Source organism: Talaromyces stipitatus, genomic scaffold, assembly GCF_000003125.1.
Source record: "Talaromyces stipitatus ATCC 10500 scf_1105507295491 genomic scaffold, whole genome shotgun sequence".
NCBI classification, from domain to species: domain Eukaryota; kingdom Fungi; phylum Ascomycota; class Eurotiomycetes; order Eurotiales; family Trichocomaceae; genus Talaromyces; species Talaromyces stipitatus.
Window position 1 is genome coordinate 1124850 of NW_002990122.1, and position 15611 is coordinate 1140460.

At 45.5% G+C, this 15611-nt stretch overlaps 5 protein-coding genes across 5 annotated transcripts, besides 8 other annotated features; 2 read left to right on the top strand and 3 right to left on the bottom strand.

Annotated features, from left to right (window-relative positions):
* Window positions 1-1652: 1652 nt before the first annotated feature.
* Window positions 1653-2252, top strand: TSTA_111050 (uncharacterized protein; the record flags this gene model as incomplete). Its single annotated transcript, XM_002488639.1, has 2 exons — window positions 1653-2144; window positions 2169-2252. 2 exons carry the CDS (start codon window positions 1653-1655, stop codon window positions 2250-2252), a joined length of 576 nt encoding a protein of 191 aa, XP_002488684.1.
* Window positions 2253-2648: 396 nt separating this feature from the next.
* On the bottom strand, window positions 2649-3302 carry TSTA_111060 (uncharacterized protein; the record flags this gene model as incomplete). The annotated part of the gene is made up of 2 exons (XM_002488640.1): window positions 2649-3092; window positions 3174-3302. 2 exons carry the CDS (start codon window positions 3300-3302, stop codon window positions 2649-2651), a joined length of 573 nt encoding a protein of 190 aa, XP_002488685.1.
* A 152-nt stretch (window positions 3303-3454) lies between these two features.
* Window positions 3455-8278, top strand: TSTA_111070 (DNA helicase hus2, putative; the record flags this gene model as incomplete). The annotated part of the gene is made up of 5 exons (XM_002488641.1): window positions 3455-3742; window positions 4155-4882; window positions 4975-5756; window positions 5822-6721; window positions 6762-8278. 5 exons carry the CDS (start codon window positions 3455-3457, stop codon window positions 8276-8278), a joined length of 4215 nt encoding a protein of 1404 aa, XP_002488686.1.
* Window positions 8279-8841: 563 nt separating this feature from the next.
* On the bottom strand, window positions 8842-10027 carry TSTA_111080 (uncharacterized protein; the record flags this gene model as incomplete). Its single annotated transcript, XM_002488642.1, has 3 exons — window positions 8842-9477; window positions 9664-9853; window positions 9894-10027. 3 exons carry the CDS (start codon window positions 10025-10027, stop codon window positions 8842-8844), a joined length of 960 nt encoding a protein of 319 aa, XP_002488687.1.
* A 616-nt stretch (window positions 10028-10643) lies between these two features.
* Window positions 10644-11680, bottom strand: TSTA_111090 (uncharacterized protein; the record flags this gene model as incomplete). The annotated part of the gene is made up of 2 exons (XM_002488643.1): window positions 10644-10761; window positions 10809-11680. The coding sequence occupies 2 exons, from the start codon at window positions 11678-11680 to the stop codon at window positions 10644-10646; spliced, it is 990 nt and encodes a 329-aa protein (XP_002488688.1).
* Window positions 11681-13061: 1381 nt separating this feature from the next.
* Window positions 13062-13082: a sequence feature (AT_rich).
* Window positions 13083-13222: 140 nt separating this feature from the next.
* Window positions 13223-13248: a sequence feature (AT_rich).
* A 729-nt stretch (window positions 13249-13977) lies between these two features.
* Window positions 13978-14096: a sequence feature (GA-rich).
* A 94-nt stretch (window positions 14097-14190) lies between these two features.
* Window positions 14191-14309: a sequence feature (GA-rich).
* Window positions 14307-14485: a microsatellite.
* A 341-nt stretch (window positions 14486-14826) lies between these two features.
* Window positions 14827-15005: a sequence feature (GA-rich).
* Window positions 15006-15027: 22 nt separating this feature from the next.
* Window positions 15028-15406: a sequence feature (GA-rich).
* Window positions 15407-15493: 87 nt separating this feature from the next.
* Window positions 15494-15611: a microsatellite.

Sequence of the window (15611 nt, forward strand, 5' to 3'; positions counted from 1 at the left end):
GTATAGTAATTATGTATATCGAGAGTTATATTTTTATTTAATTTCAGGATGGCGTTGGAAGTCGAACTACGGAACGGTTCGCGAATACCTTCATTACGCCCGGCACCAATACGCTATTTGTCCTGCATTACATACAGTCTCATGTCGAGAGGCTGTATCAGCTCGAAAAACCTTTGAGATACCGGACTCACACGCCTCCATTCTCGGTGTAGTTTTGTAAACCTCTTCCCTTAGCTGACCGCCGATTGATCATACAGTCCAGCTTACTGACATCCTCTGCCACGAGAAGGTGACTTTCGACGAGGGACCACTTTAATTCTGCAATTCTATTTTCTAATTATAGATTTGATTGTATAAAAGCAGCGAACGATCCACGTTGATGATCAGGGTAGAATTGCCATGGGATTTTAGCTTCCTTCTCTAAGATATCTTTCCTATCTTCCTATATAAGGGTTTTGTTCCCCTCTCGAACGTAAGGATGCATACCCTACGTAACGTTATTACACCTCTAAAACCTCTTCCCTTCGAGACCGATCAAAATGGCAGTATCAAGGAGACTTTCACAAATCACGGGTTTAGAACGCATTCTAGGTCGGGACATGCTGCAGGTAAATTAATATTCTTAATAACAACAGATCTGCCCTTACACCAACCTCGTCAATAGTCCAGCGAAAAGATCATCCAACAGGTATAGGCAAAAACAGACAAGGCTCAACAGCTATTTAAATAGGATAGGCGCTACAGACTCTAAACTTTGTGCCTGCTGCCAAGCAGTACACGCAGACAAAACGAGGAAATCTGTAATCTGTCTTTCTTCTTAGGACGGAAATCACGCTCAGACTCCGACCCTAGCAACCGCTTATGAAGGCCGTTCATGCAGCAAATCAACTACGTGATTACGATAGGAACACGAACCTTAACCTCAATTTGATAAAGCGAAAATTGAAGCAACCTACCCCTTACTATTTACCCCTTCCCAGGTAGATACAGCTGCAGCCGCCAAAGATAGGACACTACACACTTGGAGAACATAACGTTTAAGATCATCTACTAGCTAATACCAAGGGAGCCTCTATAACACCAACTGAGAATCCAAGACCAAGCAGTTCATGTCGGATCTGAGAGAAATGGAGTATGTAATTAACACACTAGTCCCTCCGGGAGTAATAAACATCATTCATATGAGAGAGTGTGAAAATGTGAAGAAGGTTTCGAATCTCTCTGTATCGACTATAATACAGTGATTATTGTCAATAATTATCGATAGGCAACTTATCGATGACAAGTCTGATTCGAGGTCCATAGAGGCCGGCTCGAAAGAGTAGTTCGGCACAACCGTGTCATTTTTAAGAAGTTTATGTCATTGAAATGCATATGTACGTAACTACGTCAAAGAAACGGTTAATGGTTGATTATTAGCTCAGGTCTCAATTATGAGGATGTGGCAAGCATAAATACCTAGATATTAATCAACATTCAAAAGACTGGAAGCAGCAGATGGTCGATATTTTTTATTATATAGTACCTACTGATGGTTTTATGAAACTGTTGGTTTAAATAGGCTGTATTCTTCAAAGCTACGAAGGGCAAGCCCTGGATTCCATTCATCCCTCTACTTTATACTTCGCATATCAGGTTCCCTACCAAACAAGATGGTGTTCATCGAATATGACCTCAATGAGTTCGGCTCAAACATAACCATCCTACAACCCTCTTTCAACCCTGATCTCACCCAGGATCCAGTCGTCATTAGTATATCTCGTGATCAATTCGTCGCCTTCCGCATACCAAATGAATATGGCATCAGCGTGATAATTGAACAGCACCTGACTCCCAAAGAAATTGTCGTCCTCCTCGTCAACAATGACTATGCCCTCATTGGCCGTGTATCGGTATACAATGCTCGCGACCCTAGCTACTGGGGCAAACAGCTGAATGGAGCCCTTACAGAACAGCTTCACTGGCGCGACAAACTGGCCGATAGCAAGCTCTTCGTATGGGAGCCCAAAGAGGAGATTCCTGAAGAGTTTACCACGAGCTTTCTTAAATCATGGACTTCCAATTGGAACTTACACGCAACTCGTGAAGTATACGAAGTCATGGCTAAAGAAACTATCACTGCCATGGAGTTTAACAAGCACAAGGTACCTGATAGGCCTTTTTTGAAGATAACTCGTACCCTGGATAGCTGGACGAAGTGCGGTGTTGAATCCAAGACGCTATATCGCTCTGACTATCTTAGCAAGCTGTGAATTATACGATGATGTATCCAGACAGACCTCCATATCACTTGAGTTTTGCTCAGCCCTAGTTACAATTATTAAAAGAATGGCACACACTTTACTCTTTGGTTGTTCTATCGTACCTATCTTTTGATGTGTCTGTGACTGCCTTTTTTGGCTTGGGTAAAACTAGTGGGTTAGGTACTACTCGTGCATGTTCATTCCGTAGTGTTCTGGCAGCCTCAATGAGACCTTGTTTGATATAAGACATATTTTCCTAAGCTTGATAAGTAATGTGATTAGTGTGGGTAGAATTTACTCTTCCACCTAAGTACCTCTAACAATCAACCACGGCAAAGATTCGCTTAAGTTGGGAGAAAACGGTACTTCCTTGATTCACGACATGCCTCATTTTTATAGTTCAATCTAGTTTCGAAGCCTGTTAAACGCTTCTATAGCATAGTGTTTTCCTTCCTCCGAAATGAACGCCATTTGCTTCCATTGGTCGGGCTTTGGCATGGCTTCGCATCCGTCCATCACCAAGGCGAGCTTTTCTGCATGCAGAGACATTTCCTTAATCTGAGATTCGGTGGCCCAACAAAAGGCTTCATGTTCCATAGGGCTCAGTCTGATGTTCTTCAAGCCCTCGTCGCCATCCTTGACGCTGCCGATAAATATAATCTTGAGGTTATCTTTCATCCACAGCATCCAGGGAGCCTGAAATTGATACTGGCCGACGTAGTCGTCGAAGCTCGCAAGATCCAGGCCAGTTTCCTCCCACAGCTCACGCTGTCCAGCGCGCAAAATCGTTTCCCGCAGAATCCAGTCCACCCCACCACCTGGTAATTCCCATTTTCCCACTTTTGCAAACTAGCGTTTGGTCTGCAGTAACAGTATTTCAGGTTCAGGCCTAGTATGCCGCACAGGATTCATCCGTACCTAATTAAGAACTCTCGGAGACTTCTTAAACGATTTCAGTCCCAATTCATGATTCCGAATCTGGCGGAGCCACCTTAGGAAACGAAAGTATGGACTTTCAGGGAAGCTCCGGAGAATCAGAGCGTGCCAGCTCGTGCCCATTAGGAGATTTCTCAAAAAGAAACAGAAGTCCATCAGCATACTTGTCTTGTTCACCCACTCCATTGGTTGTGGTCCCGGATCTATCACGTTCTGTTTTATTGTGCGAAACGTCTAGTCGGCAGAACTCCAACCGTTCTCAGTACTCGGAAGGGATGGTCGAAGATCCTCACGAATCGGACTCAGCTCCTTCTGACGACGAGAACGATGCAGACTACCTGGATCACTCCGAGACAGAAGACGCTAGCGAGAGCTTACACCCATCTAAGCGTCGTCGTAGAAGTCCAGGCGACGCTTCGTCGGCCACTCAAGAAGTGCCCAAAACGTTGTCTTCAGAGTCCCCGCTCGCTGATCAACCTGAGTCAATACCAGAAAACCCGAGTCCAGAGAGTGAATCAATTCCTATCCAGGGTTTCCTCCGATTACGAACTAAGGGAACCGAGGTCATATACTCTTTAGAGTTTTCACAGACGCAGTTTTCGTCATTTTTTGCAGGCAAACAGATAGACTCTTCTCGATCACATCCGCGGACAGCCTATCCCAGGATGAAGACCCCATATACGCCCGAGGAGGACGCATTCATTATTAAGTTGAAGGCTAAAAACCTTAGCTGGGACGAGATCAAAGATCAATTTAATATTAGATTGGGTCTATCTATAGTTTGTACTCAGCCATGGCGTAGCTCAGGGTTATGATCTTCCGACCGTACGAGGTTTTCTCTGTCATATAGAAACCTGTTCCTATCGATCTCGCAATATTGATCGTATACGACAGCATTATAACCAGGCACATGGATGGCGCAAAAGTCAAAGAATAATGCCTTGGAATCATGCACATCTTCAAACATTATTTCAGGAAAAGGAACAAATTCGTTACTTTACCGTAGTACCAGCTAATCTATTCTCCTTACCACATGTCTCTCCATCTATCACATCTACTCTTACTACAAATGATCTACCTTCCTTGGATACTCTTCTCCAGGAATACCACACATTTCAAACTCAGAACTCTGTGTCATATACTGTGAATGACAGTCAGCATATCTCTGAAATTACTCCATGGTTGCGAACCACTGGTATTCATGTTCACCTTACTAGATTAGATCTAGAAACGGTAGGAGATCTTTATCGACTTCCTAATCATGATGAGACAAGATTAGATCTCATCTGCGCCAGCGTGGACCGAATCTGGAGACAGACAGAACAGCTACTACATCACAACCCTGTTAGTGACATCCCACGGCTAAGTCGCTACAATGCTCGACTTCTCAATACCTTTACGCGAGGAGAGATCTCGCAGAATCCTATCCAGCCTCTCCAGAATCCTCAGAGTCGCTCTCGGTACATTCAGACCTGGCAGAGGTTAATCTGTTATTGGAGTCAAGTAATGGATGACCAGCTCCTTCCTAATCCTTTGTTTCTGCCAACAGAGGGTCAGAAGTCTACCTGGGACGACGTGATCACTGCTGCTAAGAATCTAAGTCACCAACAAGAATTAGAGCAGAATAATGATGAGGCTCTCCATCAACTCCAGCAGGAGATGGATAAACAAACCCTTGCATTTTGCCTTAAGATTATCCAACAGTCAGTCTCTTTGCGAGCCTTTACTCTATCCTGGTCTCCTTTGCAGCACTTTTATTCTGGATACCAGATAAGAAACAGTGGATGACAGTTAGCAACTACACCTCCTTTCTCTCACAACTGATCTATAACTGTCAGATCTGGATCCTAGCCCTTTCTATCCTAGAACAACAGAACCATCCTACTCAGGATCTTGGAGATATTATTATTAGACACCGCGATCGATGGCTACTCAATGATACCAAGGGACCCGTGGCGGAGCTACTGGAGAATCGACTGTATGCATTCCGGATTGCAATGAGTGAGGTCCCCCCTGCTCAAGTACGATGGGATCGAGAGGGCCAAGTCATTACATTCCAAGATGTAAGTCTGTCCTTGTTGGAACTCTCTCGACTGATCCGCGAGGGCATCTCTACCGCGCAGGCCATCTTCGAGCAAGAGTTGTGTTTATCCGGCCCAGCACGGCCGGCTACTGAGATCCCTCAATTTGATCTTAGTAATCTGATGGATAACTGGGATGCTACACAAGCTGGTGCATCCTTTCTCACAGATTCTCGCAATCATGCCTACGTAGTACCCTATCAGGACTGGCTCTTCCGTCGAGTCAGTCAGGATGCAGTTCTGTTTCCAATCTTTTGGGAGTTGGGTGTTGATCAGACCTGGCGGATCTCACCCAAGATGGTAGAACAGTACGAAGCAACTATCCAGCGATTCCTAGAGGCTTTACTCGTCCCCTTCTTTATTGGATCTGGCCAGCAAGCGCGACGCACTGAGTTCCTAGGAATTCGATGGCGCAACACCCTCCTGCATACTCGCGATCTCTTCCTCCATGATGGTCAAATGCTCTTTATTCTGGATTATCATAAGAGTCGTCATCGTACTAATGCCTCTCGATGGCCCGCCCGGTTTCTTCTCCCAGAAGTAGGACACTTAGTTACGCAGTTTCTCATCTTAATTATGCCCTTCCGACAGTGGTTACAGCACCAGGTGCAAACTATGCATTCTTCCACATCCCTCCACTCTGTGACTACCTCTGGGCCTCTACGACAAAGCCTTGGTCTGATAATCATCTTACGTGGACCGTGATCCGGACTGGAGAGCAGATCCTTGGTAAGAAGATTCATATTCGAGCCTGGCGCCAGATCACTGTTGGGATTGCCATTAAGAAGTTTAGAACTCTTGCGTCACAGTTTATTGAGGATTCTCTTGATAATGAAGATGACCTTATAGAGGATCACAATGGCAGTATGGCTGCGGTATTCCATTATCAGGCTGCACATACACCTCATACTGGGAATCCGATCTATGGAGGGACCATCAATTTTCGAGCCGGTCTCACCGATGCTGGTCTTCAAGAATTCCGCCAACCTAGCGAGATCTGGCATCAATTAATCAAACAGCCCTCGCAGTACTCTACACCTAGCTTATTAAAAAGACGACTGCCTGCTGTATTCACTCAGTCCTTGCAACCAGCCAACGTCAATATAGAGTGGGAATGGGATGAGAGTCCTTCCAAGCGAGTGCGGAGTGAGGCAACTGAGTCCACACTAGTTCAACGATTTCATCGTTGCCACGAACCACGACAGAGTCAACAGCGCTGGACTATGGAGCAGGCGCAGACCATTCTAAAGCGCATGTATGGACCAGAAGCGCAGTATCGAACCAGTAATCAGCAACAAGCCTTGCAGTATATCATCCAGGGTTTTAGTCAAGTGGTTGCAGTTCTTCGGACAAATGAGGGCAAGAGCCTACTCTATCTTCTGCCCTGCCAGCTTCCTGGTGCACGAACAACCGTGGTAGTGCTCCCTTTATTGGTCCTCAAGCAGGACATGCTCCTTCGATGTCAGAATGCTGGAATTAAGTGACCATCTGGAATCAGCAGATGAATCCAGGCACCTTGGATCGAGTCCACTGATCCTAGTAAGCGCTGAGCAGGCAGTACATATCAACTTCCGAACCTTTCTTCTTCGGCTACAGCTTGCCAATCAACTTGATCGTGTTGTATTTGATGAGTGTCATCTGACTCTGACCGCCTCTTCTTACCGCAAGGGACTGGCCTTGCTTCCTACGTTACGCGATATTCAGTGTCAGATGGTCTTCCTCACTGGCACGCTACCACCAGTCATGATGGCAGAATTTGAGCAAACCATGCTACTCTCTCAGGCACGATTGATCCGTAGCCTCACCACTCGCCGTGATCTATCCTATCAGGTCGTTTCCTGCCCTATGGATCAGGACTTCTTCAAGTTTGCAATTCCTTGGATCCAGCAAGAGCGTACCCAACTAGACTCTCAAGAGCGTGCAATTCTCTACTGCCAAACCCAAGCGATTACAGAGAAAGTGGCTACGATTCTTGCATGTCCCTTCTACCATGCTGATTCTGGGACTCGTGAAGAGAAGGCGCAAACCCTCGAGACGTGGCGTAATGGAAATCCAAATTGGATTGTTGCCACTTCTGCCTTTGGAATGGGAATTGATCATCCACGAGTCCGCCTTGTTATCCATCTTGGAGCTCCATCCAGTCTCATTGAGTTTACGCAGGAGGTAGGCCGCCTAGGACGTGACCAACAGGGCGGTCGTTCTATTACCTTACTCCCTCCCTCATGGAGTATTACCAAGTCGAGCCGACCAGGCCATATGATCTCGTCTGATGTACAGGCTATGCATGCTGTTTTAGATCAGCCGAACTGTCGAGTCGCTGCGATGAGCTCCTTCCTCGATGGGGCTGCAGTGGCCTGCAGCGCGCCTGATCCTCTCTGTGATCAATGTCGCTTCCGTCAAGAGAATCCTGAATCTTCTTCGACTGATCCTACTACGACCTGCTCGCCTAATCCAGAGGAGAACGTCGACTGCGATCTGACTATTGGGTCTCAGATGCGAATCCAGCAGATCCAGCAGGAGAGCCAGCAATTACAGCAGTATGAGGATTCCCTCCAGGCGCTCCGTGGCACCTGCGTGATCTGCCGTATCCTACCATCATCATCTGCCGACACGAAAAAGCATTCCTTTATCAAGTGTTGGAATCCTCGTCGACAGGACTTTCTTGAGTCAAAAAAGAGGGCACAGCAGGAAGGAAAGCGGTTTCAAGGCTGGATGCAGCGATATGCCGGGTGCTTTCGTTGTTATAATCCACAAGCGGTGTGCAGTCAACAGGGCCAGGGAACCTGCCTCTATCCTGATCTCGTCATGCAAGCTTGCTGGGCGATCTATCAGATCAAGGCCTGGACAGAAGGCTTGCTGCCTGGTCTTGGTGGTGAGCACGTACAATCCAACGAGGCAGCATATATGCTTTGGCTAGGGCAGAAGCGAGCGACATTTGGGGTTGAAGGATTGAATGCTGCCTGGGTGGCTTATCATGTATTCCAACAGCTTCTGGAGCCTGCAAAAGGTTCAGTTTAGTCCGCTAATTTCATTCGATAGTGTTTAGAGAGTTAACATTACAGAGGTTATATCACAGTCCCTCCAATTCCACCCATATCGCGTAGATGGATCGTAGTCAATGCAACCATCTATATTATATATATTGTTGACAGATTCTGTCCCAGGTTCATATATTGACTATTTATATATATTAGTTTATGGAGCTTTATACTACAGCTTGGAACTATTGATTGAATTAGCGATTCAACAGGGCTATTAGTAATTAGGCCGGAAAGTCGATTGGCAGTTGGCGATTAATGATTATGCAACAGCCAGTAACGCAGTTGATAGTTGACCGTTGAGCCAGTAAGCCAGTCCATAGTTCAGCAAGTTGCCAGAGGGCAGTTCAGTAAGTAATCTAGTTGAGAGTGAATGGTTTGACTAGGGAGACAGTTGGCAGTTGGCAGTTCAAACACTTGACAATTGGCGGCTTAGCCAGTTGATAGTTAACAGTTGGCAGTTGGCAGTTGACAGTTGACAGTTAACAGTTGACGGCTCAGCAAGTTGCCCATTAGCGGTTAAGCAAGGTGACAGTTGACGGTTCAACCATTTGACGGTTGGCAGTGGACGATTAAGCAAGCTGGCAGTTCGCAGTTGTCAATTAACGATTGAACAAATTGATAGTTGGCGGTTGTTGAGCACGTTGCCAGTTGCGAGTTATCAGTTGACAGTTGAGCAAGTTGCCAGTCGCTAGCAGACAAGTTGACAGTTGGTGGTTGGGCAAGTTGACGATTGACAGTTGATGATTGAGCAAGTGGACAGTTGGTGGTTGGGCAAGTTGACAGTTGACAGTTGACAGTTGACAGTTGGTGGTTGAGCAAGGTGGCAGAGCGCGGATCAAGCATTTGACAGTTGTCGGCAGAGCCAGTGGACAGTTGGCGGTTCACCAAGTTGCCAGATGGCAGTTGAGCCGTTTGACAGTTGACAGTTGAGCCGTTTGACAGTTGACAGTTGACGATTGAGCAAGTTGACAGTTGGCGATTGAGCAAGGTGCGAGACGGCGGCTCAAACATTTGACAGTTGGTGATTGAGCCAGTTGACAGATGGCGGTTAAGCCGTTTGACAGTTGACAATTGGCTAGATGACGGTTCAGCCAGGAAGGTCGTTGATGATGAGCCCGTTGACCAGTTGGTCGTGGAGCGAGGGAGCCAATTGACAGTTGGTGGTTGGGCAAGTTGCTAGTTGGTGGTTAAGCACGTTGGCAGCTGGTGGTCAAGAAAGTTGCCAGATGGCGGTTAAGCAAGGTGACAGTTGACGGTTCAACCATTTGACAGTTGGCAGTGGACAGTTAAGCAAGCTGGCAGTTCGCAGTTCGCAGTTAACGATTAAGCAAGTTGACAGTTGGCGGTTATTGAGCACGTTACCAGTTGCGAGTTATCAGTTGACGGTTGAGCAAGTTGCCAGTCGCCGGCAAGGTTAGTTGACAGTTGGTGGATAAGCAAATTGCCAGTCACCGGCAGAGTAAGTTGACAGTTGGCACTTCGCAGTAGGCAGTTGACGATTGAGCAAGGTGCCAGATGACGGTTCAGCCAGGAAGGCCGTTGATCATTGAACCTGTTAGCCAGTTAATTGTAGAGTGAGGGAGCCAGTTGACAGTTGGTAGTTTGGCAAGTTGACAGTTGGTGGTTGAGCAAGTTCACGATTGATCCAGTTGCCAATTGACAGTTGGTGGTTTAGAAAAGTCAACAGTTGACGATTGGGCACGTTAACAGTTGGTGGTTTAATCATTTGATAGTTGGTTGAGCAAGTTGACAGTTGACAATTGAGCAGGTTAACAGTTGATGATTAAGCCAGTTGACAGTTGACGGCTCGGCAAGTTGCCCATTAGCGGTTAAGCAAGGTGACAGTTGACCGTTGACCGTTGACAGTTGACGATTGAGCAAGTTGACAGTTGGCGGTTGAGAAAATCGACAGTTGGCAGTTCGTAGTCAAGGAAGCTGACAGTTGGGGTTTGAGCCAGTTGACAGGTAGCAGTTCAGAGAAATTGACAATTGCCAGGTAAACGAGTTGACCCAGGACGGCAGAGCAAGTTGGTAGTTGATGGCAGAGTAAGTTGACAGTTGGCGGTTCAGCCAGGAAGACAGTGCCAGTTGAGCCAGGAAGACAGTGCCAGTTGAGCCAGGAAGACAGTGCCAGTTAAGCCAGGAAGACAGTGCCAGTTGAAACAGTAAGACAGTTGGCATCCGGCCAGTTACCAATTGGCAGTTCCATCAGGGAGCCCGTTGGTGATTGAGCTCGTTGACAGTTGGTGGTTGAGAAAGTTTCCAGATGGCGGTTAAGCCAGTTGACAGTTGGTGGTTAAGCAGGTTTACAGTTGGTGGTTAAGCAGGTTGACAGTTGGTGGTTAAGCAGGTTGACAGTTGGTGGTTGGGCAAGTTGACAGTTGGTGGTTGGGCAAGTTGGCAGTTGACAGTTGACGATTGAGCAAGTTGACGGTTGGTGGTTGAGCAAGGTACCAGATGCTTCAGCAAGTAATCCAGCAAGCCAGTTGGCAGTTCAGCAAATTGACAGTTGGCGGGATGGCCGGTCAGCCAGGAAGCCCGTTGGCCAGTTAATAGTGGAACGAGGGAGCCAGTTGACAGTTGGCGGTTGAGCAAGTTGCCAGATAGCGATTGAGCCAGTTACGAGGTAGTGGTTGAGACAGTCGACAGTTGGTGGTTCACCAAGTTGCCAGATGGCGGTTGAGCCGTTTGATAGTTGACCGTTGACGATTGAGCAAGTTGAAGAGTTGGTGTTTGAGCCAGTTGGTTGATGGTCGAGAAAGTTGCCAGTTGACAGTTGGTGGTTGAGGAAGTGAGCAGTTGACGGTTGACGGTTGAGCAAGTGGGCCGTTGACGGTTGATCAAGTTGACAGTTAGCGGTGTTAAGCACGTTGCCAGTTGAGCAAGTTGACAGTTGGTGGTCGAGAAAGTCAATAGTTAGGGGTTTAGTCAGTTGACAGTTGGTTGAGCCAGTTGACAGTTGGTTAAGCCAGTTGACAGTTGGTGGTTTAACCATTTGACAGTTGGTTGAGCAGGTTGACAGTTGGTGGTCGAGAAAGTCAATAGTTTGGGGTTTAGTTAGTTGACAGTTGATGGTTGAGAAAGGTGCCAGATGGCGGTTAAGCCAGTTGGTGGTTAAGCCAGTTGACAGTTGGTGGTTTAACCATTTGACAGTTGGTTGAGCAGGTTGACAGTTGGCGGTTGAGAAAGTCGATAGTTGACCGTTGACCGTTGACCGTTGACCGTTGACCGTTGACCGTTGACCGTTGACCGTTGACCGTTGACAGTTGACAGTTGACCGTTGACAGTTGACCGTTGACAGTTGACCATTGACAGTTGACAGTTGACCGTTGACAGTTGACAGTTGACAGTTGACAGTTGACAGTTGACAGTTGACCATTGAGCAAGTTGACAGTTGGCGGTTGGGAAAGTCGACAGTTGGCGATTCGTAGTCAAGGAAGTTGACAGTTGGGGGTTGAGCCAGGATGACAGTGCCAGTTGAGCCAGTAAGACAGTTGACAATTGAGCCAGGAAGACAGTTGGCGGTCAAACCAGTAAGACAGTTGGCGATCCGGCCAGTTACCAATTGGCGGTTCCGTCAGGGAGCCCGTTGGTAATTGAGCTCGTTGACCAGTGGCAGTTGAGCGAGGGAGCCAGTTAGCAGTTCCACCAGAAGGCAATTGACAGTGGAGCCAAGAAGCTGGTTTATATCGATTGGCATGGTGGAGTTGTTGGTTATATATATTGATTGTGGCAGTGGAATATTGGTTAGGATCGTATATATGATGGAATATATATATTGATTGTGGGAGTGGTATATTGGTTAGGATGCGTATATATGATGGAATATATATAGATTGATCGAGATGGCGATTGGTAGTAGAGCTGGCAAAGACGTTAATAGTTGAGTAGGAAAGCCAGTTGATGGTTCAGTCAGGAAGGGCATTGCCAATTGAGAAAGGAGAGCCGGTTGGCGGTTTAACCAGTTGGCAGTTGGTGGTTTATCAAGTTAGCCAGTCGGCAGTTAAGCAGGCGGGCCAGTTGACAGTTCAGCCAATTGACAGTTGGCGGCAGGGCAAATTTCCATATAACGGTTGAGTAAGTCAGCCAATTGGTGGTTTAGCCAGTCAGCCAGTTGGCAGTTGGCAGTTGGCAGTTGGCAGTTGACAGTTGGCGGTAGGGCCAGTGCCAGTTGGCAGTTGAGCAAGTCAGCCAGTTGGCGGTTTAGCCAGTGCCAGTTGGTGGTTAAGCAAGTCCGTAATGGAGCCGGCAAAGAGGTTAAGGAAGAAAGCCAGTTGCCAGTTGCCAGTTCAGGCATGTGACAGTTGGCGGTTTAGGCAGTAACCAGTTGACAGTTTAGCCATTTGCCAGCTGGCGGTTGAGAAAGTTAACAAATGGGGTTTAATCAATTGACAGTTGGCGGTTCAATGATTTGACAGTTGGTAGTTGAGAAAATTGACAGTTGGGGGTTTAGCCAGTTGGCAGTTGAGTAAGTTGGGCAGTTGGTGGTTAGCCAGTTGGCAGTTGGTGATTAAGCAAATTGACAGTTGGCGATTATGCAAGTGGCCAGTTAACGGTTCAGGCAGGAAGCCCGTTGGCAGTTGACAGTTCAACCATTTAATAGTCGGCGGTTGTGCAGTTGCCAGTGGGCAGTTTAGTCAGTTGCCAGTTGGCAGTTAAGTAATCGGGCCAGTTGACGGTTTAACAAGAGGATCAGTTGACCATTCAGTCAGTAAGCCAGGTGACAGTTCCATTATGTTAATTTATTGAAAAGATGGATGTATTTTATATATTTATATAAACCACATGGAGGGGTTATATTTATATTCATATGATGGATTTCGGATTTTTATAGGGATGATTTCCCGGTATTGGCGGTGGTAGGATATATATGGTGGAGTGGAATAGAGGATCAAAATATAATGAAGAATAGGGATTCAGGATTATATATTTTAAATATATATTTTAGGGGCAGGGTCCAGATATTAGGAGAAGAAATGCATGATTCAAGAGAAAAGAATATATATAAGAGGAAGGAGCATGGGAATGGAGTTTTAGGGTTAGAATGTAAGGGAGTGAATAAGAAAGAGGATATATATAGAAGAGAATAGATTCCATAGTAGGAGCAATTTCCATCAAAGATAAAGAAGAAAGATCAAGAAATATAAAGGATAGAATTGGATTCGGAATGGGAATATATTCGGAGGATAGAATTAGAAATGGTAGTATGTTAGGAGGATAGAAATATGGTTAATCATATATTAGAAGAATAGAATTCAGGATCATAATATGAAAAGAAGATAGAATTAGAGATGATAGTGTAAAGAAGAGATAGGGATCGGTAGTATAAAGGGAAGATAGAATTAGAGATAATAATGTGAAGGAGAGATAGGGTTAGGGATAGTAGTATAAAGAGAAGAAGAGAGATAGTATTAATATTAGAAGATAGAAGAGTAAATAAGAAAGTATAATAGGATCAGATTAATAAATCAGAGTTTATAGAATAGTGGTGGTGAGTGGAAGAGGGTTCGAGTATTAAAAGAGGTATGATAAAAGGTGGAAGGAAAGAGAATAGGGAGGATGAAAGGAGGAGGAATTTTTAAGAGAGGGAGAAATAGAGAGAATAGAGTAGATCAGAAGAGATATAAGATTAGAAGAAAGAAAGTTTAGAATGGGTTGGATGAGGGGAAGGGATTAAAGTAAAAGATAAAGAAGAGGGAAGGGATTAAAGTAAAAGATAAAGAAGAGGGAAGAGATTGAAGTATAAAGATAAAGAAGAGGGAAGGAAGTGAGAAGATATAAAAGAAGAAGAGGGATAGATTTAGGGGTTAAAAGAGAATAAGTTAAGGATCGGGGTAGGGATTATAAAGAAGTGGGAAAAATAAGTAAAGGATAGAATTAGAATTATTTAGAAGTAGGAAGAATAATATAAGGATATAAAGAAGATGAAGAAGAGGGAAGGATGTATAAAGATGAAGAGGGAAGAAAGTGATGAAGAGGGAAGGAAGTACAAAGATGAAGAAGAGGGATTATGGATAGGGAAAAGGATAGGGTTAGGGAAAGGGATGGAGATAGAGAAGAGGATAGGATTAGGGAAAGGAATGGGAATATAGATATAGATGGGTTGAAAGGGTTAGGGAAAGGAATGGGGATATAGATATAGATAGGTTGAAAGGGTTAGGGAAAGAGATAGGGATAGGGATAGTAGTATAAAGAGAAGAAGAGAGATAGTATAATTAGATAAGATTAGTAAAGAAGAGATTGTAGAATGGTGGTGGTGAGTTGAAGAGGATTAAAGTGTTAAAAGAGTTATGATAGGATAAGAGGAGGAATGTTTTTGAGAGGATAAGAGGAGGAATGTTTTTGAGAGGATAAGAGGAGGAATGTTTTTGAGAGGATAAGAGGAAGAATTTTTAAGAGAGAAATTGGAGAGAATATGATAAATAAAAAGAGATGTAAGATTGGGTTAGATGGGGGAAGGGAAGGAAGTAAGAAGATATAAATAGATTAGGATAGATTAGAGAAGGAGAGATTAAGTATAAGATGAGAAGAAGAGGGAAGAAGAGGGAAGAAGAAGAGGGAAGAAGAAGAGGAAGAAGATAAAGAAAAGGGAAGAAGATAGAGAAGAGGGAAGAAGATGGGGAGGAGAGAAGAAGATGGGGAGGAGAGAAGAAGATGGGGAGGAGAGAAGAAGATGGGGAAGAGGGAGGAAAATAGGGAGGAGAGAAGGAAGTATAAAGATAAAGAGGAGAGGATAGAAGAGAAGAAGAGGGATTATAGATAGAGAAAGGATAGAGAGGGAGAGGCAGAGGGTATGGAGAGGGAGAGGGATATGGAGAGGGAGAGGGAGAGGGTTAGGAATAGGGAAAGGGAGAGGGTTAGGAATAGGGAAAGGGAGAGGGTTAGGAATAGGGAAAGGGAGAGGGTTAGGAATAGGGAAAGGGTTAGGAATAGGGAGAGGGTTAGGAATAGGGAGAGGGAGAGGGTTAGGAATAGGGAAAGGGAGAGGGTTAGGAATAGGGAAAGGGAGAGGGTTAGGAATAGGGAAAGGGTTAGGAATAGGGAGAGGGTTAGGAATAGGGAGAGGGAGAGGGTTAGGAATAGGGAAAGGGAAGAGGGAGATGGAAATAAAGGGTTAGGGTTAGAGAAGAGAAGGGGGAGTTAGAGTGAAGATTGGATGGAGGTAGGGAAGGGAGTGAATTAGGGATTAAGGAGGGTTAGGGTTAGGGTTAGGGTTAGGGTTAGGGTTAGGGTTAGGGTTAGGGTTAGGGTTAGGGTTAGGGTTAGGGTTAGGGTTAGGGTTAGGGTTAGGGTTAGGGTTAGGGTTAGGG